Below are 26,194 nucleotides of genomic sequence, written 5' to 3'. Positions count from 1 at the left end.
TTCCTCTGGCCAGGACACCATCTTTTGTTGTCTTGTGAACTGGGGCATCTACGACAACTATGCCCTCACCCATCTCCTTGATCTTCTCCATTACAGCCTGTGGATAGCTGAGGGATGGAGAGAATAAAGAAAAGCGGACTCCTCATCTGCGTGCCTTGATATTTGCTTATCATTCTGCTCGGTCAGTGTGTCTTACCTGCAGCCAAGAAAAACGTGATTGGCCCAGACCATGGAGAGAGAGAGCAGTCTGTCCAGACTGCTGCTGGGGACTCCAGGCTCCACCGTGGGGAAAGCCTCCATGTTTCTCAGGATGAACTCTCTCCGAGCATCCCACTGTTTGTTGCTCTCACAGTAGGTCCTGAAAGTCTCGACCCATTGGGCCAGCTGTGGGTTCTGGCCCAGATACTCTGCAACTATGTCCTCTCTGCTCCTCTCCTCTGCCATCCCTGCAATAACAAACACTGCATGTAAGACGCATAGAACACCATCACTTGCCTATGTACTTGTATGGCACGTAGGTTAAGTTAATACAGCTAGCTTGAAGCTGGCTAACTATTCTAACTGAAGCCAACAAGTTTGTAGAAGACTTGATAAATAGGTGTACCTACTATGTACTGTTTCTAGACCGCATACAGCTGGTGTTGTGTCGCTAACTTGGCTGGTGACGTTAGTAAGCTAATGAAGCTAACCAGTTGTTTTCCAGAGTGCCACTGACAAACTGACTTTAGCAACTAACGGCAAGTTTAGCCAAACGGCCGACCGAGTAACGTTAACGTTAAGTTACTAGAAGACACGCTGCTAGTTACAACATGCTATCAAGCTTGATAACAACGCACATAACATGCTATAACGTGACATAGCATATACCGGTAGTATGGAGTAATCATTTTAACTACGACATACCAGCTCCTTCCGTTGCGAGGTGTTGCTGCTAGCTAGCTACATGACCGAGTGATGACGCAAAACCAACAGACTCCGTTGCTGTTTTTTTTCGGAATGAACTACATTTCCCAGAAGCGCAGTGCTAACCACAGGTTGCAACCGTAAGATAAGATAATACTTTATTCAACAAATTCCTTTGTTACAGTAGCATTCTCAACAATAAGAGCAAAAAAACAAACAAACAAACAAGTAAACACAAGAAAGACAGTAGACTATGAGAAGAAGGTAGACTGAAGTAAAGTTGCGTCAAAATAAAGGTTTTGTAAAGTAAAGTGCGGTTGCCATAGTACAAAAAAATATATATTAATAATATTGCAGGTAAGTAAGTGACTTTAAAATTAAATTGAATATGTAATTAAAGTAATAAAGCAAAAGTAGGTAACCATAATATAAGTTATATTCACCTGTGCCCAAAAATAATATTGAAAAAGTAAGTACTTGTAATGGACTGTATATTAATATTAACGGTCTATGGTTACAACCAGAGTGATAGAGGAAGATATACCTCTCTCTATGACTCTGGTTACAACCATAGACTGTACATATATTGATATTTATATTAACAGTCTATGGTTATAACCTTACAACCCGACTATGTAATATTTTAACAGTCGATGGTTACAACAGAAGCTCTCTCTATGGCTCTGGTTACAACCATAGACTGTTAATATTATTAATAATACACAGTCTAAGATTACAACTACGCTCACGTTTTGTTTACATATCTGGCATATGGAATTATTTCAAAGGCACAAAGCCCAATTTTGCTTGCAATGTCTTTTATTTTTTGCTGGATAACTTTATGCAAGATTTTAAAAAAAATCTTTCAAACTAGTCCAGTTTTTTTTTTAATGTTTTTATTTTATTTTATTTTATTAAGGAATGGTTCTGAGGGGTGGAGGGAGCATAGACAGTTAAAGAAAAGGGAGGGAGCCGTTTTTTTAATACATCCATTGGTGGAGCACATAGACAGTTAAAGAAGTAGAGCAGAGAGACGGAACGTAATTTACGTCTGCGCTGCGTCGTGACGTAGCCAACCTGCGACGGCTCGGGCGGCAGTTTGTTTTGGTGGCTGAATGAGATGCTCACACCTGCATTTTCAACGTTAATCAAATAAAGGCCAATTAACATGATTCACGAGCTGTTGCTAGCGTTGAGTGGATACCCTGGGACGATTTTTACATGGAACAAACGAACAGGTTTGCAGGTAAAACTGAAACACTGCAGGCAGCTCTCGACGCAACGCTTCTTGCTAGCTAGCTGTAATACATTGTTTTCATCTTTTTAAACAGGGTATTTTCTAACAATATGGAAATTATAGTGGTGTCATTGCTGGCAGTGTAGTTATACATTTATGCTAGTATAAAGGCTGGTTTGGAAATTAACGTTAGAAGTGATATTTACAAAAATACACTAACAATATATAAACAGTTTCAGGCTAAAAATGGCACTCTTCTCCACCTATCTTAAAGTATCTTCTTCAAATACTGCAAGTGTTCTTATTCATATTAATCAAGACTGTATGGAAATGAGGAAACATTAAAAGTGAAAAGATGGCTTCAATAATTAAGTTCTGTTATATAGCATTACATGTAGAAACTGGAGCCTAGAACCGAGTTACGAATAATATTTATAGAGTTCTAAAAGTGTCAAGCCTATGTAGAAATAGCTGACTGTTAACACTCTTCACTCCTTTTTAATTCTGCTCTTTTTTGTGCTCTGTTTTGGATTTGCACTTTACCACTAACCTTTTTTTATTTTATGACCCTTACTGTTTACTTTTAGCATGTTTTATATGTGGGTTTTTGTTCCTTATTGATTATCTTTATTGTCGATATTGTTTTATTTAGCATTGTTTCCTACGTACTGCAAAACTGCTGCACAACAATTACCCTCGCCTTGAAAAGAATAAAGTGTTATGTGTATGCACATCGTAGACCCTCCAGTTCACCTAACCTGCATCTTTGGACTGTGGGAGGAAAGTGAAGCTGGCAGAACATGCAGATTTTACACAAAAGTGAGGTGACAGACAGTAGGGGTGTGGTCTCACGATACAATTCGATTTATGATTGTCCTGTCAACGATTCAAATTGATTTGATATCCCGATGCGTCACCTACTCAATATTATTATATATTGCTTAACATGATTTTCCTCAAGGCAGCTTTATTTGTAGAGCACATTTCAGCAACAGGGCAATTCAAAGTGCTTTACACAAAATCAGTTAAATAAAACACAAGTACAAACAGTTAAAAATTATAAGCATATAAAACACATGAATAGACACATAAAACATAAGAATAAAAGTTTCAACACATTCAAGCAGTCAGATATGCTGTATATGAACCCCCCTTTTTATTGTATCTGCTCTCAAAAAAAGAGTTTAAACACAGCAGACAAAAGGCAAAAAAAAAAAAAAAAAGCAGTGACCGGAAAATCAACAAGCAACATCAGTAGACAATAATCAATTAAGGTCTGTCACTGCATTGATGCAGAATCGTCTAGGTCCGCAATGGGATGCAGTGATTCATTTTACCACCCCTAACAGACAGTGTTAACCACTGCACTGCCATGCCACATTGTTTACTAAAGCATCATCACTTAATAACATGTGCAACTATTTAGTATTTAATTTACTTTCTTTAGTTTCTTTGTTGATTTTAGGAGAGACACCACCATGACAGCATGCAAGGATGGGCCACAACCTTGCATAAGAGATCCTTTTTGCTTGCAAGGAACTGACCTGTTAGAGTTCAGAACTGTTAGACCAATTGATTCATCTCACTTAAATAGTGGTGTAACACTGGCTTTCTGCAGTGTTAAACTTGTCTAGTCTATATGTAGGGCAACAAATGTGTTTTGCCTTGTGCACCACAGTTACCTTTATGTATTGGAGGCCCAACAGTGTTTCTTTTTGAACATGAAAAGTGCAACTTTGTCCCACCCACAGGTGTCCCAGGACCTTCCCTTCCTTCACCCCAGTGAGACCAGTGTCCTCAACCGGCTCTCTAAACTGGGCTCCGATTACATGCGCTTTACAGAGTTCATAGAACAACACACAGGCCATGTGCATCAACAAGTGAGTAAAGTCCCTTGATGCCAAATAACATCATTTTAGATTTTTAGCTTTTATCTACAAATTTCTATTCTAAAATGGCACTTTAGAGATTCACCTTTTAACATGAATACTAACTTTAGTCTATGTAATACATTTATTTTCAGTTGTATCTACTGTTGACACAAAGCTGCATCTGTAGAGTTGTTACAGACAGATATGCAGACGTTTAGTTTGTTAAAGAGTACTTTAGCCTCCCCTGTTTAAGACAGGGTTTCTCTGTTAATACAATGGATAAATCATGCTTCCTGGATTTCTTTCAACAATTGTTTCTTCAGGAACATCATACGAACCAGCCTAACCAGACGGGACTTCATGGAATTTACTTACGGGCTTTCTGCACAGGGCTGGACTCTATACTGCAGCCGTACAGACAGGCCCTGCTGGACCTTGAACAAGAGGTAAAATAACGACACGGCCAACGAGAATAAATGGAGAAGCATCATGGGACACGGTGCTCTTTTAACGTGTGTGTATGTGTGTGTTTTAGTTTCTTGGAGATCCACATCTGACAATATCTCATGTGAATTACAAGCTCGATCAGGTAAAGCATGAATTAAACCTCTAAAGAGATAATTATAAAGACTAAATAAATACAAAAGACACTCAGTGGAAAGTCTTTCTACATTTAAACATATGTTTGTCTAACACTGTACTTTTTCTTTAAGTTCCAGTTGCTGTTTCCTTCTGTGATGGTGGTTGTAGAGTCAATAAAATCACAGAAGGTAAGGATTGTTTATCATGTTGCACATGATTAGAGGATCAAAATCATATTTAATACCAAAGTAAGTTTTCTCTTGCAAGAAATTTGCTTGCGTGTGAGGGGACAAATTGGTGAACCCAAAAGGGCTGCGACAGGCCTCCACTTCACAAATAATAAATTGAGCGAAAATGATGGGGTCGTGTGTAACCGCAGGGACCCTTAGTGAAAGTGAGAAAACAAAAATGTCTTCTTAGTTGGAAAGCAGCAATGAGATGCCACGTTGGGTTAGTTACTGATGATTAATTAATGATGTCATAATATCACATCCTCTGAATTTTTTATTTTGCCAAAATTTGCTAAAACATGCTCTACAACTTAGCAACTTGCAAACACAAGTATTGTTTTAGGGTGAAACTCTCTTCTGAGTACAGTACATTCTATGCAAACTAAAAGAACAAAGAGACCACCATGACATGAAAAGCTAGGGGGGGCACTGTGCTTCTTAAAGAAAATGAACTGTACTGATCTGGAGTAACAGCTGGGTGACAGAACTGACTGCTGTGTACTCGTTGTCTGGTGCGCGCTGCTTTAGATCCATGGCTGTCAGATCCTGGAGACGGTGTACAAGCACAGCTGTGGGGGGCTTCCTCCTGTACGCATGGCCTTGGAAAAGTAAGTCCCCTTGGGAAAGACCTTAATGCAAGTTTTAAAGTGGTGTTTACAATATTAAGGTGAGCTATGCACTTAATACAAAACAATATAGATAGATAGATAGATAGATAGATAGATAGATAGATAGATAGATAGATATAGTGACACCAAGTAACCCTGTTTCAATAGGTGTTTTGGATGAAAGGTTTTTAAATACATTTGTCTTTGTTAGGTTATGTTTTGGTATGGGGTGCCATGAGGTGTAGGTGGGTCCTTCCTTCACTGCAGGTGCTTTAACTTTGTAAAAATCTTGCCTAGTGGTAGTTCATGGATATTTGACACTTATTTAACTTTAGATGTTGCATGTGTATTAAAATGACTTCCTTCTTCTTTTGATTGTGTGGTCCCAGCTCAAAACCTGTCTGACGAAGTAACTGTTTAGCTCTCCCCATGTCCTTTCAAAGAGATTTTGAGATAGCTACCCTGTAACACCCTGCAAATACTCAAAGAAAAATGACACAACTTTAAACTAGATTAAGTAAAATAATAATTATTACCATTATACCATTATTATAAGTTATTTTAACGCTACCCCTTTTATATCTTATTTTGGAGGGTAATTCATTTCAATATATGTATAGTATCAATTCAGAGTTATCTTGAGACACTTTACAGATAGAGTAGGTCTAGACCACACTCTATAATTTACAAAGAACCAACAATTCCAGTAATTCCCTCAAGTGCAAGCATGCAGTGCAACAGTGGCGAGGAAAAACTTCCTATTAAAGAGATTTATAGTCACAAATAAAGAAAACGGTTATGGGGATGGAATTGGGCAAAGCTCAAATATAGTGTATGATTGATTTCTGTTTTTTTGTAAAACATGTCTTTGCACCGTTTTATGGGTGTTTGAGCAGCAATGTGCATTGTCATGCACTGCAATGCATGTCATAAAGTCCTCTGTATTTTCATATTCTCTGATTTACCATGTCACACTAAGATACAGACATTTTTTTGTGTGTCTTTGTGTTGTTTTATACATTCTGCAGGATCCTTGCTGTGTGCCATGGTGTGATGTACAAGCAGCTCGCAGCTTGGATGCTGCACGGATTGCTGCTGGACCAAAGCGAGGAGTTTTTTGTGAAGCAGGGGCCCAGTGCAGGAGGAGCTGCTGCAAACCAGGAGGAGGAGGAGGAGGACCTGGGGCTGGGAGGCTTGAGCGGGAAACAGCTCAGAGAACTACAGGACCTGGTGAGAACTACAGTCAGACACACAGGCCAAGGGATCAGCATGTCATTTTAAACAGAGTTTTTAATGATGTGCTTCTGTGTTGTGGTGCAGAGGCTGATCGAGGAGGAGAACATGCTGGCCCCGTCTCTGCAGCAGTTCTCGCTGCGGACGGAGATGCTTCCTTCTTACATTCCCATCAGAGTGGCTGAGAAGATCCTCTTTGTTGGAGAGTCTGTCCAGATGTTTGAAAATCACAACCACAGCCCATCTAGAGCTGGTAATCTATCGTGCTGTGATCAAAGTGAATCTTGTTTATTTCACTTAGAGCAGGGTTTTTAATCTTATTACTCAAAGGTCTTTTGTACTGATACAGGTGGTGGAAATTTGGTACCGGTATCCAAAGGTACTTTTTCTGTATCTACTTCCTCTCTAAAAAAAACAAACAAAAAAACATTAAGTTAAAAAAACAAGCGAATCCAATGTGTTTGATTTTCATTTAGTTAATTAACATTTTACACACCACACAAAATTAAACCCGCCCCCACTCCCTCTCCTCTCCCAAACCCGTCCCTACGACCTCCAGCCTTTCAGTCTGGCACCAGGGCATAGAGAACACAGATGTGCATCTCTCACAGGAAGTACCCTCACAACACTACCGCATATTCAACAATTTATTGATCTATGTAACATTAATTTCAAAATAGAACATGTTACACTTCATAACATATTGCTGGTCTGGGTCCTGATTGACTTTCCGTTCAGGTGGAATGCAGACCTTGGTCCGGACTTTGAGAAGCCCTGACTCAGATTATACAACGCATTATGTATTTGTTGTTTTAGGCTCCATCCTGAAGCACCAGGAGGACATGTTTGCTGCCGAGCTGCACAGACTCAAACAGCAGCCTCTATTTAGCCTGGTGGATTTTGAAAATTTGATTGATCGCATCAGGAGCACCGTGGCAGAGGTGAGCTCATGAAGTTCGGCATTATTTCGCGTAAATTACCACGCGCTCAAGGTGACAACATTAAATCCCATCTGACTGACTTGCAGCATCTTTGGACGTTAATGGTGGAGGAGTCAGATCTGCTCGAACAGCTCAAGGTTTGTATTAATCACACTCGCTTCTGGGTCATAAATCTGTGCAAAATCAACAGTGCTGACATTTCTATTTTCTTCCAGATTATTAAGGACTTCTACTTGCTGGGTCGTGGCGAGCTCTACCAGGTTTTTATTGACCTCGCGCAGCAGATGCTGAAGACGCCTCCAACAGCCGTCACTGAGCACGGTACATCTGAATATGCAAGCCTGACATAAGATCTGTAGTTTTTGTAGTAGTTTTCCTTTATTATTCAGTAGTTAAATTGCACTGAAATGCTCGTGTAGTTGTTGCTGCTCCAACATTCCCAACATTCCCACCGGTAACAAGCGGCCCCTTAATGTCGAGAAACCTTAATGTGAACAAGCAATCGAGGCGAAGCGGAGGGGCCAGATTGGGCTTGATTGTTATTGTACAGCACCAGCCCGCATCAGGGCTGCAGTCGTCTCGCACGGCAGCTTTCATTTCATAAAATACATTTACAGTCAGGACTCGGTAACTGTTTCTGGTGACAGAACTTTATGTATTTTATTGTCATGTGTTTTCTGTTCCACAGATGTGAATGTGGCCTTCCAGCAGGCGGCTCATAAGGTGCTCCTGGACGACGACAACCTCCTGCCTTTGCTGCACCTCACTGTAGACTACCAGGGCAAAGACAAAGGTGTGCTGCTGACTAAGGCTTACTCTAGAAATCTGTGTAGGATACTGCAGGAAAAAACCCACCTGGGTGATGTGTTCATAAAAATGAATACAAATAGAAACCTATTTATCTTAAGATGAGGCTCTTGTTTATTAGTTGTTTAGCGCCATCCAGTGGTTTTATGATAAAACAATTACAAAATGAATAGATTTAGCGCTTAGTCATTTGAAAGACATTATATAATTATTTGCAGCCCTATTTCTAACATGTCATACACTATGTTGTAGCTTATGTTCGCAACTGAAATCAATTTGCATTAAAACAAAAGCTTCAGATTGGTCACCAAGCCTTCAGCCTTCCTTACACACACTGTGGACACCGTGATTCATCCAGATGGCTCATACTCTTTATCTCTGTAATTTAATGCAGTTAAAGGCACGGTTGTTAACTAAGTCCAATGTACTCTTTTTATATGTTGTTTAAAATGGTCTTTACTCCCCGACAGCAATAAAAAAATGTATGGGCTCTGAAAAAGCAGCAAAAAATATCTGTCATCTGTATCCTGTAAAAACGCCGACCAATCACTGCCTCGCGGTCCGCTTGGAAAGAACCAATGAAATGCCTCCTTGCCCCCGCTGCGCGTACTTTACCCTTTCTGTGTGCAAAAATTGCTAACACTAGTCGTGTTTGTTTTAAGCATTCGGTATGATAATATTCAGTGTTTGGTTAACGTTGAATGAGACATAAATTAAAATTGTGTTCCATTCTTCGCTCTGCTCTGAAGCAGGGGGAGGGGTTAGACGAGCACCAAGGAGATGATACTTTGAAATCTTGCTAGCTCTTCGACAGAATCAACCCTGCCTTTAATGGTTATTGAGCCTGGCTGTTTGTTTTTTTTTTCTTCTTCTTTTTAGACGCGACAGGTGCCAGAGATGGAGCCACTCCTCCACAAGACACTTCCCCTCGTGAGGTCCCTCCCACAGGTTGGGCGGCTCTCGGTCTCACCTACAAGGTCCAGTGGCCACTGCACATCCTCTTCACTCCCGCCATCTTGGAGAAGTGCGTACTCATTTGGCTCCATATTATTGTGTGAATGCTAATTTAGTTAGATTCCCAGTCCAGGCTGGCCCTTTTTTTGTGGAGTTTGTGTGTTCTTCCAAACTTTCTTTGACATACTATCACTTTTTCCAACACACTATACTATGACTTTTTATGTCTTTTTTGGCATACTATATTATGACTTTTTCACATACTATACTATGACTTTTTGTGATGTTTTTCACGTTTTTTTCACATACTATACTATGACTTTTTGTGATGTTTTTCACGTTTTTTTCACATACTATACTATGACTTTTTTGATATACTATATTGACCTTTTTATGACTTTTTTGACGTACTTTTTCATTAATTTATTAGACATATTACACTGTTTTTTTTTTGTTTTTTTTTAATGACTTTTTGTCTACATTTTATACTTTGACTTTTTAATGTCTTTTTCTGACTTACTATACCATGACTGTTTTCAACATACTTTATTTGGTGGCTCAGTTGCCAGCAATGCTCCAACTAGCACCAGTAATTAGGCAATTCAGACTGACCCAGGTTTGATTCCCAGTCAATGACGGCCCTTTTTTGTGGAGTTTGCATGTTCTTCCAGACCTTCTTTGACATACTATCACTTTTTTGGACATACTAGACTATGGTTTTTTATGTCTTTTTTTGACATACTACATTGTGACTTGTTTTGACATACTATGGCTTCTTTTTTTAATATACTATAACTTTTATATGACTTTTGAATTATTCAACATTTCAATGAAATTTATACTAATTAAAACCTTTCCCACCTTTCAACAATTCTCTGTACTTGACCTTCTTACGCAATTATGCCAGCAATCCAGTTTAGCTTTTCAGCTTTCACAAGCATTTTATGCAGGAAATGCATTTTCTAGTTGAACTACCTGTTTACATTGAGTACAGCTGGTGAGCGTCCTCTCCTCTCTGTGGTCAGGTACAACGTTGTGTTCAGGTACCTGCTGAGTGTGCGGCGGGTGCAGTCGCAGCTGCAGCACTGCTGGGCTCTACAGATGCAGAGGAAGCACCTCAAGTCCAGCCAGACAGACGCTGTTAAATGGCGACTACGCAACCACATGGCGTTCCTGATCGACAACCTGCAGTACTACTTGCAGGTAATAATTCAGTGAAGGAGGCACCATGAGTCAGATGTATAAACAACGTGTATTCATGCACCTTTTACCATATCCAAACAAGTCTTTATCAAAACAGATTACGCAGTAAGATATTCTGCACACACTACAAACCATGGTCGTCACAAGAAATCCTCGACCGAATTTTAAGATAAATCGCGTAATCAAAACATGTCTGTTTAACAAAACTTTACCACAGTTTAAATGTATATTCCCAGATTCCTCAAAGACTCCTATTCATGTGGATGATCTGCTACAAGATCATCAAGATTGTTATAATATATAATGACTAATTAAAGCTTTAGTGCGTAACCTTTTGATATTGTTGGAAGTCCGTTCCATTCAAGCCGTTGCCAAATGAGCTGCTACAAAGCTAATTAAGACTATCAGCTCCACACAACTCTCTCTGGATTTCTCATTATGACTATATTCAGGAGTAATAAACAGTATGAATTATTATTAAATTGAGATTGTGGCGTCCGGTGACTTTCCCATGCAGAAACTCGAGTGAAGATAATGACCTTCTGAGGAGTCGATGTTTTTTAAATCCTTCGCGTCTCTAAAGCTACTAGAACTGCGTGGAGGAGGGGGGTGCTGTGCGTGATCACGGAAGGCTTGTATCACGTTGTTGCACCGACAGTGTTGTCATTACTTAGAATTCCTCATGGGGGGCGACAGAAACTATGCACAATAGCTTTAATAAAAATAAATTTAAAAAAGGCTAGTAGCTGCAAGAGACACATCTGCAAACTTGATTTGTTTAAAAAATTAACCTGTTATGTAAAAATACTAGAAAATAATAGCAATAAAGATAACGTATAATAAAACGTTTTCACTTTTGGTTTGTTTTCTCCAAATGAAGCAATCATGGTGTGATTATTTGGGAATATAAAATGAGGTGAGAGACAGAATCAAATAATGAAAGTGAAACATTGTTTTGGCAGTTTAAAACATTTATCTGCTGTAATATGCTTATCAAAGATGCATTTATTAGTTTTATTTTCTGTTAGGGTTTCTTCTCATAGGATTCTAAGTACTTTGTAAACTGTATTTCGATACAAGTAATTGTACACTCATTATTGATTACTTTTTCTTAAGTTCGATGATTCATAGGTACATGTGATGCTATTAATGCTATAAACACGACTGCTCTTATTGGAGAACTTGATCAGACATCATGTCATATGTGCTTCTTTGTTCTTTTCACTGACTTAAGGTCAAGACTTTACAACTAATACTGGCCTACAAGTACCAACATTTTTGAGATTTATGAAAAAAAGTCCTGGTGCATTTTTATAGTTTTAGGCACCTGGCCCCAGACGAGGCCTGCACGGTTGTTATAAAATCGCGATCTCTATTCACCCTGTTCACGATTTAATGTTTAAATACATTTAATTTTTACGAGCCAACTGCATCACAAACGCTACTAATTTCTTCTGAGTTTTAAACAGACTGTATAAAATAGGTTTTAAATGCTCCCAAGCGCTGCCATGCTCTCCCTTCTCTTCATTGAAGCCTCTTATGTTTAAAGGACTTGTGGCGAGGAGCAATGTGCTATAGGTGCCAAAATAAATCTGTTTGATACTGCCAATTTTTTTTGTTTTGTCATGGTAAAAATAAAAATTGTGGCAGAGAATTGTGATATCAAACCTAAGCAAAAACAATTGTGATTCATATTTTCCCCCGAATCGTGCAGGCCTACCCCAGACATGGCTTTAATTTCCACGCAAATCGTAGCATGTGAACCGGTGTGATTGGAGCATTGCATTAGTTGTTCTCTTGCTGGTTGTCACCAGGTGGACGTGCTGGAGTCTCAGTTCTCTCAGCTGCTTCAGCTGATCAACTCCACCAGAGACTTTGAGAGCATCCGACTGGCCCACGACCACTTCCTCAGCAACCTGCTCGCCCAGTCCTTCATCCTCCTGAAGCCGGTATCAATCACTGAGCCAAACTATGTTGGAACCTAACATTGAACATGAAATTCATCCCCTTTTCAGAGTCTTATTGAAGTCCTAATAAATGCTTCTTTCCTCAGGTATTCCACTGTCTGAATGAGATCCTGGAGCTGTGTCAAGCCTTCTGCTCACTGGTCAGTCAGAGTGTGATGTCACTGGACGAGAGGGGAACTGCTCAGCTGGATATCCTGGTCAAGGTAGAGACGCATGGATCGCCTATTTATCTAATGTTGGAACATCTAAAGTTATGTGTTATAACAGACATATTCTAATTTCAGGGCTTTAGACGGCAGTCCTCCTTGCTGTTTAAAATCCTTTCAAGTGTGAGGAACCATCAGATAAACTCTGATCTGGCTCAGCTGTTACTGCGACTGGACTACAACAAATACTACACCCAGGCTGGAGGCACTCTGGGCAGGTAGGACCCACAATACCACCATGCACTCTTATCCTCTCAGCTTAAACATGTATTGAAGTAACTTCTGTGATTGTTGTCTCAGAGAAAAAAATGTCCATCATCCAACATACCTGACGATTCTTAGAATTAATCCAAATATTTCAAATTTATCTTTTCAGTATTTAAGAAGAACGCAAAGGATTCAGATATGGAGACGTTTCCATCTAAGCCAAGAAGAAACTCCGATCAGTCAGGTCCTTTTGCTCTAAACAAAAATACTGTTAGCATGGCGTGCCTGTTAAAATGATCTTTGAAGGGTTAGCTCACCCAAGTTATACAATCCTATTTTCCTCACTCATCTGTAGAGGTGTGTAGCCATGCAGACAGTTTTTGATTTATAGCCAGAGATTTTCAGAAAAGTTCCTCTGAAACGTCTGCCGCCACCTCAAAACAGAGGTGGATGGGATAGTGTTTGTGGCGAGCTTTGCACTGAAAAATGACAAATAAATCAACAGCAAAGTTTGCTTAGGCACAATGTAATCACTGTAGACAGATTTGAGTGGGACTATTTCTTTGTTAGGATGTAGTTCCAGTGACATCTGATCTATGAGGTCTGTGGATTAAATGCAAGACAAGCCTAGTGGGATTGAGCCTCACAAACTCAAGTTTTCATAATATTCAATAATTACAGCCTGGTTTGAGAACGGTTTATTTTTATTTAAGCAATAGTTCAACATTTTAGGGAATCTGCTTACAGATGTAAAGCATTATACCCCTCTCATCTGTTAAAATAAGAAGCTCCAGCAACACCTGTAGTATGCAGAACAACTTAACCGACACATCTGTCCTTCATCCGGGCCTCAGCTGGGAGACAGTTGGCTGAGCGTAGCATTAACACCTTTGGTTCTTTACATAATCTTACTCTCGGCAATAAAGTGAATAAGTGGATTACTCAAAAAGTTGAACTATTACTTTAAAGTACTGAAGTAGTTCCCCTCAACATATTTATTTTAGTTCAGACTTTAAACCTTCTTTCTAGAGAATTACTTATTCATAGCTCAGGACATTGTTTCTGCAAAGACGAGCTGCTGTTGAATGTTTAAATGTCATTTTTCAAGGCTGTGAACTTTAAAGTGACATTCACTTCTACAGTATAGGGCTGGAAGCAGAAACCTCAGACAGGTCCCAGAACCTAGCACTATCTAGATTAGGTGGGAAATGTAATTTGTTTTGGGTGATCCAACCCTTCTAACTGTCCTTGTATAAACTGTAAATATTGAAAACCTTGTTACTTGTACCATTTTTCTGTAGAGAAAATGAACTTAAACTCGTTAAAATGAAACAAGGATCACAATTTATTATCCCATAAAAACAGACAGGATAACATTATATACAGAAAAGGCATGCAACAGAACTAATGCTGAACATTTAACATGGTCGAAGGCATTTTGCACATGTGGAGTCAGGTTATGAGGAGGCGGTGGAGGAGGAGTAGTCGTGGCGATACTGAGGCTTGCTATGGAAACCCAGGCGCTCCCCACGGATAACACTCTGGATGAGCCACTCAGGAGACACCAGTGGGACTTTCTGCGACGTCACGTTTTTCTCCACCAATGGCGGGCAGGCACGGTCTGTCACCACAACATCATACTTGCTCGCTGGAATGTCTGCAGATGGAGGGGAAGAAAAAAAAAAAAAAACTGTCTATAACAAAAGTTCCAGCATAATATTTATTATAATTTGGATGTCATGTTGGGGATCCTGTGCTGGGAGTCTGTACCTAAGCCATCTTTGTCTGTCTGGAACTGTCGAATAGAAGAACCTCCACCCAAGGTTATCAGCTGTGCCCAAAGCTCCACTGGCTTCTCAAACACCAGAAGGACCCGCAGAGCTTTGAACGGGCTGCAGCGTGGATGCCTGAAGAGAAAAAATATATATATATATTAAAACAGAACGTCTAGGTGGCTTTAACTGAGCACCTATTTCAGGAAACAATTTCTTTGCTCTGTGACTTGAATGCTAACACAAACAGATACTCTCTCTATCAAATCCATCCAGTAATAATCAAAATAATAAAGAGGAGGCTTATCTTACCATTCTACTATGGTCTCATCTGGCCCGACACCGGCAGGCAATAAATAATTCCTGTAGTTAAGCAGCTTGTTCTCTTTGCAGCAGTCTCGCACCCAGATGTGTGACACACACGGCACACCGCTGGCCAAACACAGCAGGTACTTCCTCGTACGACAGTGCTGGTCGGCGATGAGCAGGCTCTGGTAAGCTGCCTTACACTGAAAAGAGATACACGGATAGCAGTGTCATTTACGGTAGCTTGAGCTGTGCTTCTATGTGACATTTATCACCATGGTTAAGAACATTAAAAGGATAGTTTGAAGTCTGGTTTTATGGTACTTATCCGTATTTTAACCCCTTCACCTTACTGTGAGATAGCCCTTCATGACGAGGAACTGAAGCTGTTATATCGCTCTCTTCAAAGCCACCAAACGCCTTTAACAAAAACTGTCATTTCACCTCATAGAACATGGGAGTTGCTGCTCTACCGCATCCTCACTCAGTTTTACTAGTTCCTAACCCTTTTAAAAACACCAAATTCAGAGCAGACCAGCCACTGCTAGTGTTTGTGAAAAGGAGTCTGGTGGCTTTGAAGAGAGCAGAGATAACGGCTTCAGTTCCCCGTCGTCTGACAGCAAGGTAAAGGGGTGAAATATTCTAAATATAGCATACGCTCAAACTAACGTCTGTCTAAAATCCGTTAAGCAGCTGCCCCCGTCCACAGCAGAACACAGCTTAGCTAACGTGTTGGGACTCCTGCCTGGTTCTCCAAACTGACTTTAAAACCCCATGCAGTGAGAACTGTATGTATGATTGTGAAAATCAAAATTGGAATAATAAATAACTGGAGAAATGACCAAAAAAATATATATATATATAAAGGCCAAAATCATCAGCAGAAAATAACAGATGTGTCCCATACTTGCATCATAGCTCTTAAATACAGTTTGGAAAATGCAGACTTTAATTTGAAAATGTTTGAGGCTATAATTATGGCATTCATCAGTTTTATAGTCGTTTCAGAGCCCTTACTTGTTCTTCATTGAAGTCTGGCAGGACAAAGCCTCCACCTGCCTGCAGCTGGGACTCTGTGTATGCTTTGTTATACGGACCTGTCTGCACATAATCTGTTGGGGGGGGGGCACAATAGTTATTGTTGCTTTAATTGTAACAGGAAGAGAAGTTTCAGCTGATTAAATCTGTAATTACTTCTTCAAACAAATCAGTTTTGAATGAATCACAGGATGCATATTGATTATATCACGTCATGTGACCCAGATATTATAAAACAAATACACAGCCTATGAAGTAAACACCACCTCTTTATCATTTCTTTTTTAAAGTGAAGAGTGATGGTTATTTAATCAGCAGGTTTTTCAGGCAGATTTTGGCACAGAAACACGAGCAAGTTCAATTTCTCTGGGCTTCAGAGCCCAGGATACAGCCTAGGATGTTTGGAGTAGCTATGGCAACAAGTGAAAGCTGCCGCTAGCATAATTTTAGCTCAATAGTCTGACTAATAATCACTTTTATAATTACAATGTGGCCTATCTAAACAAAATCAAAAATTACCATCAATAGTAATACCACTTAGGACCTTATAATAGAAGCAATTAATTGCTGTTAAACTACGAAACCGCCATTATGTTAAATAATTGACAATTAGACAGTTATTTAATAATTGTTACAGGCCTATGCATTGTCTGCCTCACCTTCCTCATCATCGCTGCTGTGCTTGTTGGTCAGCCGGTCGATCTCAGACGAGGTCGTCAGCATGAAGGCGAAGCCCATGAAGAGAGTCGTGTTCTGGGGCAGCGGGCCGTGAGTCTCCCCCACGTCACAAGACTGACCGGGGAGATCGGTGCCGCTGCCAGAGGTGTTACACAGCCCGACCCGCTGAGCTGGAGGCAGAAACACACATACGTGTTAAAGTAGAAAACATTGCAAGCGACGGATTCAGATTCAATGAAAGTTGGAAATATAAAAAACAGAATTACAAAAACAAATTTTCCCTCTTACCACTAGTGATATCTGCAGTGATAGTGATCTCCCTGCAGTTTGTTAAATTTGAGATCTGTCAATTCTGAAATAGTAAAGCTGCTGACTCTGTTCTTTGGTTGATCCAAAGTGAAAAAAAGATGTTGCTAAAAATCAATAAATACTACAAACACTATCTGCATTGAGCTAGCGGTAAGTGAGAAGATTTGTTTTCTGTGATTTAGCTGAACCGACCTCTGGAGCATCAGATTTTGTTCACCGTCTGTATTAAAGTGATTCTCTAAAACCGTGACTTTACAGAAATACACATTTGATCTTCCCTCCACCCGTGGACCAACACCATGGTTATACTGGTGCACGTTATTAATTACCAGTCAGCCTCAGCAGCAGCCAGCACACAGCAGCAGAGCATGGACGCGGACTGTCCTAAATGTCTTAGCTATGCTCAGTACAGAAATCACACATTACTGACTTCATATCACACAAGAAGAACATCTGAGATCTGACAGTGATCATTTCATCTACTGCCTAAACAAGATTTAAAAAGTCACATTTACACAATGTTAAAAAGTTAAAAATATTTCTTTTAAGAAAAAAACATTTAAAAAGTGCTATTAACACTTGCAAAGTGATGCAGCCACTGTAGACCTATTAAAACCATTAACGAGAACAATACATTATGTTTAAAATCTAAAACTGTCTTATGGCTTTGTGGATGGATATAATTATGTAAAAGCTTAACTTTGAAGTATGTAGTCAGGTTAAAATCTCAAGATAAAGATAAGAAAAAACTGAAAAAATCCTTATGTTAAAAAAAACCCGTCTAACTATGAAATCCAACAACCCCAGTCCTCTCCCACTGTTGAGATCATGGTTTTGGTTAGCGGGTCTCCATACCGGCTTTGACCCCCGAGCCCCTGCGGCCTCTCTTGGCCGGCGTCCTGTTGTCTTCGGAGGCCATCAGCTTCCTCTTGCCAGAGGGGCCGGGGGTTCGGGGGCTGCTTGAGGAGCTGCGGTTGGGAGTGTTCTGACCCTCGGGGCCTCCTCTGCGCCTCCTCTTCCCCTCCACCAGGTTATCTAAGTGAAGTTAATAAAAAAGAGCATTTGGAAACAATGGGATTCTGAATATGTGATTTATAAAAACACGAAAGATTTACTCTGACATTCTGAACAAACTGAAAATGGGGATCTGTGTGTGTCCAGCTGCGGTGGTCTTACCGAGGCTGATGTCGGAGGCTTTGCTCAGGGTGGTGGAGGGCTCGTAGGGCCCGAGGCTGTGCTGCTCCCTTAGCTTGTTTCCCTGCTCCAGAGACAGGATGATGGCGGTCCTGTTGTACCACTGCGTCTGTCCGTCCTTCTCCACACTGTAGAACAGCTCCTGCCCCTCGGTTTTATGGCCCCTAACAACACCTAAACACACACACAAGAGACAGAATATTATCAGAACGTTTGGTTTGAGACTCATTACAATTATTCTTTTCTTTTTATATTGGCGTCTTCATTAAAATGACTTAATGAAACCTGCATGGGCGTCACTTTGGTTTGAAATGTGCTGGGGACAGACGCATTTCAAAGTGCTGGGTACACATTCTTTTTTTTTCTCTTTAGCACAGGTCAAAAGCTCCAAACTGTCCCTTTAAAGCTATAGTCCGTAGTTTATTCCTCCCCCATGAGGAATTCTAAGTAATGACAAAAAACTGTCAATGCGTCCACTTGATACCCCCTACCATTGATTAGGCAGTGGAGTCATCTTGCTAACCTTAATATCCCACACAGAGATACAGTCAATTGTACACATCTTGATAAAGTACATTTCCTGGAAGTTCAATAAAGGACTCATTAATACATTGAATAACTTGATGGAAAGTCTGTTTTTGGCTCATCCAATGATTTAAAATTCCTGAAAAAAGGCGGAAGTTAATTTAATTACTAAATTGCTCCCTCACCTATGCTGAAGTACTCGTCCTCCAGCAGAGCGGTGACCTCCGTCTCCAGGGGGATGGGATCACACAGCAGGATATCCTTCCCCGCCACCTCGCACTCGTAGCCGTCGTCAAACCGCAGGCGGAATCTCCCCTCCCCGATGTCCTTCATGATGCGGCCGGAGTAGAAGCAGCCGTTGGACGACCACTTGGCTACCACCCGCAGGCCGACGAAGCTGCTTCTGGCCGAGCTGGCCTCCTCCGGCGATGACCTGAGGGAGTCGGAGTGGCTGGGCAGCTCGGCGTCTGTGGGGCTTATGGGGAGGCGCGGGGGGAGCATGCGGGTGTACAGCTCATCCTCTGAGGAGGACTGTGGCTGGCCGTGGGCACCTAGCCTCTGCAGCGAGCCAACACCACCTCCCCTTAGAGAGAGAAACCAAGTGTGTTCAAACAGCAGGCAACGTCAGACGTTGATTTAAAGGCTTCCTGTTGGAATAACATCTCATAGCATCTCAACTGGAAAGCCTCCACTCAGCAAGTTTACCTCATTAGAATTACTAGTCAGTTCATTGTGCGTTCAGTCGTTCAATTCATTCAATAAACATTATTTAACTAAACAAAGTGCAAATAAATAACAAGTTTACTTCTTTTTCTACCATGTTAAAATAATAGTATTTTATGATATTTTTTTATGAAGTATCTGCAGGTGATGTTAAGTACTCAAGTGATCTTTGATGCTAGCTCAGTTCTGGTTAGTTTGGGTGGGTTTACCTTACCATAAAACTAAACTGCACATTGTGTAGCTGTACATCAAGTACACTGTTTATTGATTAATAGCACATTTGGGAAAAAAAGGTTTTATGAAATCAGAATATTTGCTGACATTGGTTTGGAAATGATTTGTAAATTGGTGGATTGAGAGAAAATTAACAAATTTGATAACTAACAATTTGGTCAAGTCCAGAGGATTTTGACACGTGTTATTGTAAACTGAATGTCTGGCTTTTGGAACAAATCTGAAGTTGTCACCTCGGCCTCAGGGAACTAGCTTACAAGAAAAAAACAAGAACATGATTTATTAAATGAATCATTAGTTGTAGCGCTGAGTGAGAAGTAATAGCAGATTAGTGAAAAGATGAAAAGTAAAGTGTTATTGCAGATAGTGTAAGCTCCCAGCAGTTTGCCTGGTATCGCTGCCTCGCCCGTGGTTTCTTTGAGTGCAGGCCGATCCTCAGCGAGGACTCACCTGGACATGGAGGCCCGGGATGGGGGCCGGCCCCTTCTAGCCCTTCCTCTGGGGGTCAGCGGGACGAAGGCCCGGGACCCCAGGGTGCTGTCACCTCTGTGCATTGTGACCACTGACCCTGCCCTTTGACCCCTGTGACCCCTCTGTTGCTGCCCGCCTCCCCTCCTGGGACTGCAGACACACAGAGGAGACCAATGGATCCGGTCAAGTTGCACAGGCATTGATCTGGGGCTACTTTCAAAATCCAAAGCGCCCCATTGAACAAGGGGTGTTCAGTGTCCCCAGATTCATGTCTGCGAGCAACTTGTACCTGAACCAGGCAGGGATCAGTAAATCACTGAGAAGTTAGGGTGTTAGAAAGTAGGGCTGCACAATATAGCATTGTTTCCATATCACAAAAGACACTTTCAGTAGAAAACTGGGCTTCAAAAAGGTAACTGTCACTGTTTTTTAGTGCTGCCTATTATATCAAATTCAATGTTCAAATCGGTTCAATAACAAAATGTTTGTTTTAAATTCAACAAGCATTTGTTGTGTATTTTAGTAGAAAACTGAAAGCAGCAGAAATGCAGAACTGAGTACACTTCCCCGTTTATTAATATGTTATCGTTATCGCGATATTCAATAACCTTATGGCATATTTTCCTCATATGGTGCAGCCCTATTTGAAAGCCAAAGAAGGTGAAGCAGTGACACAAGGATCAGCATGCAGCTAGTATAGACAGACAAAGCAGAGAGACTTTATTGATCGGACTGAAGAGACATTGTGAGCATTTTGATCGGCAGTGTGGAGGGGGAGGCGGTACCTGAAGGATGTGGCCCCTCGACTGGGCGGCATGATGAAATCCGGCCTGGTGAAGCCGCTGCTGCTGGTTCCTCCGGAGCTGTGCTGCAGGCTGGAGGCCTTGGACGACAGAGAGCTGATGTCAGCCAGGTCACCAGAGGTCAAAGAACTGCTGCCTGTACGGCATGGGGACATGTCGCCGTCCAACACCTGGCAGTCCACCACTGGCTCCTCCGTCTCCTGGAAACATTTAAAGAGCAGCTTTTATATTAAAGAGCCGCTATTATACTTCTTTTCTGGTCTTAGTTTTTGATTCGGGACTCCTACAGATATAAACCAGGTAGATCAGCGGGAAACTCTTCCCGTCATCTGTGCACTTTCTGCAGCTCCTCTGAAAGCTCGGTTTAGGTTCTTCCCCCCCTTTCAATTAAAAAAAATATGAAATATGAAGATTTCCAACTTGCTACTGAAGTTGCATATTACATTACATCATCCGTCCATTTAACAAAAAATGCCATACCATGTAAAAAGTGTACATATGGTGATTGTGGAGGATGTAGTTTGCGGTGCTGTTGAATTGTTTTGCATTTTACCAAGAAGTTTTAAAAGTTAGTTTCAGCTAGGTGGACCTCATGAAACGGCAACTGGGTGTATGAAAGTTCACCTTACAGCTAAAGACATTTTGATAACTCTTCCTGTCAAAGACCAGAGAGAAGGGAAATGTGTCGGCTACCTCTGTGACTTTGCGTTCCACCTCTTTGCCGTCCTCATAATACACGTCTGTGATGACCCGTGTGACGGTGGTTCGTACTTCCTGGATGGTGCGCACGTGTCTGCGGTGGGCGGGGGCTGCGGTTCTTCTAAAGGACGGAGACTCTGGTTCACCCTTTAAGACAAAAATGCAAGAATGTCAACAGGACAATATTCACAGACATAAGCAGAATTAAAAAACAGCTGAACGTCCCCACCCTGCCAGCTGGGGAGCGCAGCCCCGGTGTATCGAAGCTGGTCTGCTGGGAGACTGTCCGCTGACGGAGCTGAGACACACAGGGCAGAGTGATCAACACCACAATAACCATGTCACATAATATAGAAACATACCATAATAACCATTTTCAGTAAGCACATGACTACTTTATATTCAAATACATGCTCTACATTAGCATTGCTAATCCTTTGTGCTGTGGCGAGCTCCAAATGTGCGCAGTAACTGACTAACCTTGTTGGACGGACTGGAGGCGATGGTCTGCTGAGGAGCCCTCTGACTGCCATCGGTCCGATTCGGGGTGGGCGGCTCTGGAGCTTGAGGGGGTCCTTGCTTATCCCCAGACTGCTCGGTAGGGCCAGGAGGATCCTTACGGCTCTCCTGAGGTGCTGCCAACGCTTCCTGTTGTGAAGGCTCTGATTGGCTGTTTGGGAGGCTGTTGCATCCCAGCGAAGACGCCTGGGAGCTCCTCTGTGGAGAGGCAAACAGCTCCTCTCTGCAAAGATGTTAAAAAGGTACAAATGTGACTCTGTGGGACATCTGGTAGAGAGTCAACAAAATAGTGTCAATATTACAATCTGCTTGAATCGCAACACGAGGAGCTATCTGTTAGTAGGGTTGGGTTTTCAAAACCTGGTGCAAATATGGTCTCATTTCGGTGCCACTTAAATGCCTTCTGCGCTTCTCTCTGGAGCTGTGATATGGACGTTAGAGACAACAGAAGCATCGCTGCATGTGGCGCTCATTATCATCACACTTGACAGCAGCTAACGTTAAATGCTGACAGCTAAGCGGTGTAAAGTGTGACTGTATTACACTGTAGAGGATTCCAACACTGGGACAACATGGCTGTAGGAATGATTCAATTCAATTCAATTTTATTTACATAGCGCAAAATCACAACCTGATTATCCTCACTATCTCATTGAGCTTTTCATAAAAGAGCAGGTCTACATTGTACTCCGTAATGTTATTTATAGAAACACAACAATCAAGCAGTTCCTAAATGTGTTCAGGCACAGTTTAGGCAACGGCATTGTCTTTAAAAGTATTGTTTTAGCACTGGTATAAAAAAAAAAAAAAACTATACCCAACCCTATGTGTCAGAAATCAAAGCCTTTTTATTATGACTTTTCCTCTGGTGTTGTCGTCGTCATCACCCTTAATTCTTTTTCCTCACTTGATGGTAAAATATATAACAAAACCTACCTAAATAAATTGTGTTGCTAGTAGACTTTTAGTCTGGTAAGTCTCTTACTTATATTGGCATGCAAACAGCACAGTTCTCTGAACTGTTTACTGCAAGTGGATTAAAGAGAAATCTACTGCAGAAGACATTTAGTAAAACAATCGCACTTTATCAAAGCAGGAGTACAAAACTACACTTAGCGCTCCCCGTTTCCCAAGAGAATATGCAAAAAATAACCACCTCCAGAAACTAGGTCACACACACACACACACATGCACGCACGCGTGCAACTCAACACACATACACACACATGAATTGAACCTTCCTTATAGCATCTTTTAGATTATGTGATGTTAAGATGATAAGGTGATAACTTTGGTAAAAAAAGACATAATATCACCCTGTGTGTCCCTGAGTAAGACACATAACCCATAGCGACCTCTCACATATATAGCAATTGTCGCTTTGGATAAAAAGCGTCAGCTAAATGACATGTAATGTAATGCATGTCATTCCCCATCTCTCTTCCATTTCATGTCTTCAGCTGTCCTGTCAAAGGAAAGGCCTAAAATGCCCATAAAATAATCTTTAAAAAAAAATCCAGACCACAAAGCTAATAAAAATGGGTCAACACTGTTGTGAGCATATGGCAGGCTTTTCCCCTGGTGTCTTATATATTGCACTCAGTCTCATAGGACCAGGTGTATATATACACACACAGACACAAATATACATCTGGGTACAACATTTGGCTAAAATGTGGGTGGAAACCATCTGACAAAGTCTGACATTTCTGCTCCATTACAGTACGGTTAAAAAGTACTTGCAGGATTCAAATGAGAAACTGGGAAAGGAGCTGGGATGGAAGCCACTGACGTTTTGGACATTGATTACCCATTTTCACCCAGTTTTCTACATGTTTTTTTTTCTCGTCACAGTAAAAGAATCACACCCAGCTCTATGAGATCACATTACAAATGATACATTACACTGAAAGATGCACTCCTGGACTGTAACGGTGAGCGTGCTTACCTGAGCGGTGTGGTGTTGCCTCCAGCCTGGCTGTCCTCCCTTGGCTCCTGCTGTCTGTGCACCTGTCTGACACGACTGAACACTGACGGGCTGCTGGGACATGAAACATCAGGGTTACACTCCTATTTTTTTAATTTATTTTTTTACAACCAGCACAAAATCGTCTTGCAAAGCGGTTGAATAACATATTGATCTAGCAGTGTAAACTGCGTTGCCTGTGGTAAATAAACCCTGAAATCCATTAAACCGCCGCTAGTCTACAGTGGTGTGAAAAAGTGTTTGCCCCCTTCCTCATTTCCTGTTCCTTTGCATGTTTGTCACACTTAAGTGTTTCGGAACATCAAACCAATTTAAACAATAGTCAAGGACAACACAAGTAAACACAAAAAGCAATTTGTAAATGAAGGTGTTTATTATTAAAAGGTGAAAAAAAATCCAAACCATCATGGCCCTGTGTGAAAAAGTGATTGCCCCCTAAACCTAATAACTGGTTGGGCCACCCTTAGCAGCAACAACTGCAACCAAGCGTTTGCAATAACGTGCAATGAGGCTTTTCACAGCGTCCTGGAGGAATTTTGGCCCACTCATCTTTGCAGAATGGTCCTAATTAGTTACATTGAGGGTTTCGAGCATGAACGGCCTTTTTAAGGTCATACCAAAAATCTCAATAGGATTCAGGTCAGGACTTTGGCTAGGCCACTCAAAGTCTTCATTTTGTTTTTCTCAGCCATTCGGTGGTGGACTTGCTGGTGTGGTTAGGATCATTGTCCTGCTGCAGAACCCAAGTTGTTTCAGCTTGAGTACACGAACAGAGGTGGATTCTCCTTCAGGATCTCTTGGTAGACAGCAGAATTCATAGTTCCTTTATCACCGGCAAGTCTTCCAGGTCCTGAAGCAGGAAAACAGCCCCAGCCATCACACTACCACCACCATAATTTACTGTTGGTATAATGTTCTTTTTATGAAATGCAGTGTTCCTTCTACGCCAGATATACTTGGACACACACCTTCCAAAGAGGTCCACTTTGTCTCATCGGTCCACAGAATGGTGTCCAAAAGTTTGGGGATCATCAAGATGTGTGTGGGAGAAAATGAGACGAGCTTGATGTCTTTTTTGCTCAGCAGTGGTTTTTCCTTGGAACTCTGCCATGCAGGCCATTTTTGCCCAGTCTTTTCCTGATGGTGGAGGGATGAACGCTGACCTTAACTGAGGCAAGTGTGGCCTGCAGTTCTTTGGACGTTGTTGTGGGGTCTTTGTGACCTCTTGGATGAGTCGTCGCTGCGCTCTTGGGTAATTTTGGGCGGCCAGCCACTCCTGGGAAGGTTCACCACTGTTCCATGTCTTTGCCATTTGTGGATAATGGCTCTCACTGTGGTTCGCTGGATTCCCAAAGCTTTGGAAATGGCTTATAAACCTTTCCAGACTGATAGATCTCAATTCTTTCTTTCTCAATTGTTCCTGATTCTTTGGGTCTCGGCATGATGTGTAGCTTTTAAGGACTCTTCTGGTGGACCTTACTGTGTCAAGCAGCTCCTATTTAAGTGATGCCTTGATTGTGAACAGGTGTGGCATAATCAGGCTGGTGTGGCTGTAGAGAAATTGAACTCAGGTGTGGACAACCACAGTTATAGTATGTTTAACAAGGGGGGCAATACTTTTTACACACAGGGCCATGATGGTTTGGATTTTTTTTCACCTTTAATAATAAACACTCATTTACAAATTGCATTTTGTGTTTACTTGTGTTGTCCTTGACTATTTTTAAATTGGTTGATGTTCCGAACACTTGAGTGTGACAAATATGCAAAGGAACAGGAAATGAGGAAGGGGGCAAACACTTTTTCACACCACTGTATATCCACGATGTCCCACTCCTGGGATTGGTCCGTTGCCGCAGGAAATTACGTCGGATGTCACTCTTTGCGGGTGGATGTCTGTTAATTTCTGCTTTCTTTGTATTGGAATTTTAAACTGGTGGATTCATTAGGGACTATAGCTATCTGCTCCTCAGATCTCTGCAGGGTA

The 26,194-nt window shown here is 41.3% G+C and overlaps 3 protein-coding genes across 19 annotated transcripts in view; 1 reads left to right on the top strand and 2 right to left on the bottom strand.

Moving 5' to 3' along the window:
• cdkn2aip (CDKN2A interacting protein) overlaps positions 1-1,027 on the bottom strand; it is a 3,686-nt gene extending 2,659 nt beyond the window's left edge. Inside the window, exons 1-3 of one of the 4 annotated variants that reach the window (XM_032512401.1) lie at positions 904-1,027; positions 197-446; positions 1-107 (exon numbers count right to left, since the gene is read on the bottom strand). The exon at positions 1-107 is cut by the window's left edge and continues 18 nt beyond it. In XM_032512401.1, the coding sequence (XP_032368292.1) occupies positions 1-107; positions 197-444 (355 nt within the window). In that variant the 5' untranslated portion in view covers positions 445-446; positions 904-1,027. The other 3 variants (XM_032512419.1, XM_032512428.1, XM_032512411.1) reach the window with 3 other exon arrangements.
• Positions 1,028-1,950: 923 nt separating this feature from the next.
• Positions 1,951-13,442, top strand: tubgcp4 (tubulin gamma complex component 4). The gene is made up of 18 exons (XM_032512161.1): positions 1,951-2,149; positions 3,892-4,020; positions 4,335-4,457; positions 4,547-4,600; positions 4,725-4,781; positions 5,352-5,431; positions 6,460-6,661; positions 6,752-6,917; positions 7,481-7,605; positions 7,692-7,742; positions 7,821-7,926; positions 8,294-8,398; positions 9,292-9,436; positions 10,392-10,569; positions 12,384-12,518; positions 12,623-12,739; positions 12,821-12,960; positions 13,119-13,442. Exons 1-18 carry the CDS (start codon positions 2,072-2,074, stop codon positions 13,123-13,125), a joined length of 1,998 nt encoding a protein of 665 aa, XP_032368052.1. The 5' UTR covers positions 1,951-2,071; the 3' UTR covers positions 13,126-13,442.
• An 828-nt stretch (positions 13,443-14,270) lies between these two features.
• The window catches only part of tp53bp1 (tumor protein p53 binding protein, 1), a 25,133-nt gene continuing 13,209 nt past the window's right edge, over positions 14,271-26,194 (bottom strand). For 9 of the 14 annotated variants that reach the window (XM_032510799.1, XM_032511241.1, XM_032511511.1 and 6 more), the window contains 14 exons: positions 24,169-24,261; positions 22,182-22,443; positions 21,931-21,999; positions 21,696-21,848; positions 20,985-21,202; positions 20,179-20,349; positions 18,957-19,354; positions 18,229-18,420; positions 17,908-18,087; positions 16,725-16,913; positions 16,045-16,139; positions 15,034-15,230; positions 14,720-14,856; positions 14,271-14,606 (listed from right to left, as the gene is read on the bottom strand). In XM_032510799.1, coding sequence (XP_032366690.1) covers positions 14,407-14,606; positions 14,720-14,856; positions 15,034-15,230; positions 16,045-16,139; positions 16,725-16,913; positions 17,908-18,087; positions 18,229-18,420; positions 18,957-19,354; positions 20,179-20,349; positions 20,985-21,202; positions 21,696-21,848; positions 21,931-21,999; positions 22,182-22,443; positions 24,169-24,261 — 2,554 coding nt within the window. In that variant the 3' untranslated portion in view covers positions 14,271-14,406. The remainder of the gene's footprint in view (positions 14,607-14,719; positions 14,857-15,033; positions 15,231-16,044; positions 16,140-16,724; positions 16,914-17,907; positions 18,088-18,228; positions 18,421-18,956; positions 19,355-20,178; positions 20,350-20,984; positions 21,203-21,695; positions 21,849-21,930; positions 22,000-22,181; positions 22,444-24,168; positions 24,262-26,194) is intronic. The other 5 variants (XM_032511036.1, XM_032511577.1, XM_032511445.1 and 2 more) reach the window with 4 other exon arrangements.

Source organism: Etheostoma spectabile, chromosome 1 (assembly GCF_008692095.1).
Source record: "Etheostoma spectabile isolate EspeVRDwgs_2016 chromosome 1, UIUC_Espe_1.0, whole genome shotgun sequence".
NCBI lineage: Eukaryota > Metazoa > Chordata > Actinopteri > Perciformes > Percidae > Etheostoma > Etheostoma spectabile.
Note: the sequence above shows the minus strand (reverse complement) of the source record. Positions and strands in the feature narration are given on the sequence as shown.

Coding starts and splice junctions, on each gene's coding strand:
- tubgcp4 (XM_032512161.1), top strand. CDS start 2,072: ATGATTCACGAGCTGTTGCTAGCGTTGAGTGGATACCCTGGGACGATT. Junction 4,458..4,546: donor TGCTGGACCTTGAACAAGAG/GTAAAATAACGA, acceptor TGTGTGTTTTAG/TTTCTTGGAGATCCACATCT. Junction 5,432..6,459: donor GTACGCATGGCCTTGGAAAA/GTAAGTCCCCTT, acceptor TACATTCTGCAG/GATCCTTGCTGTGTGCCATG.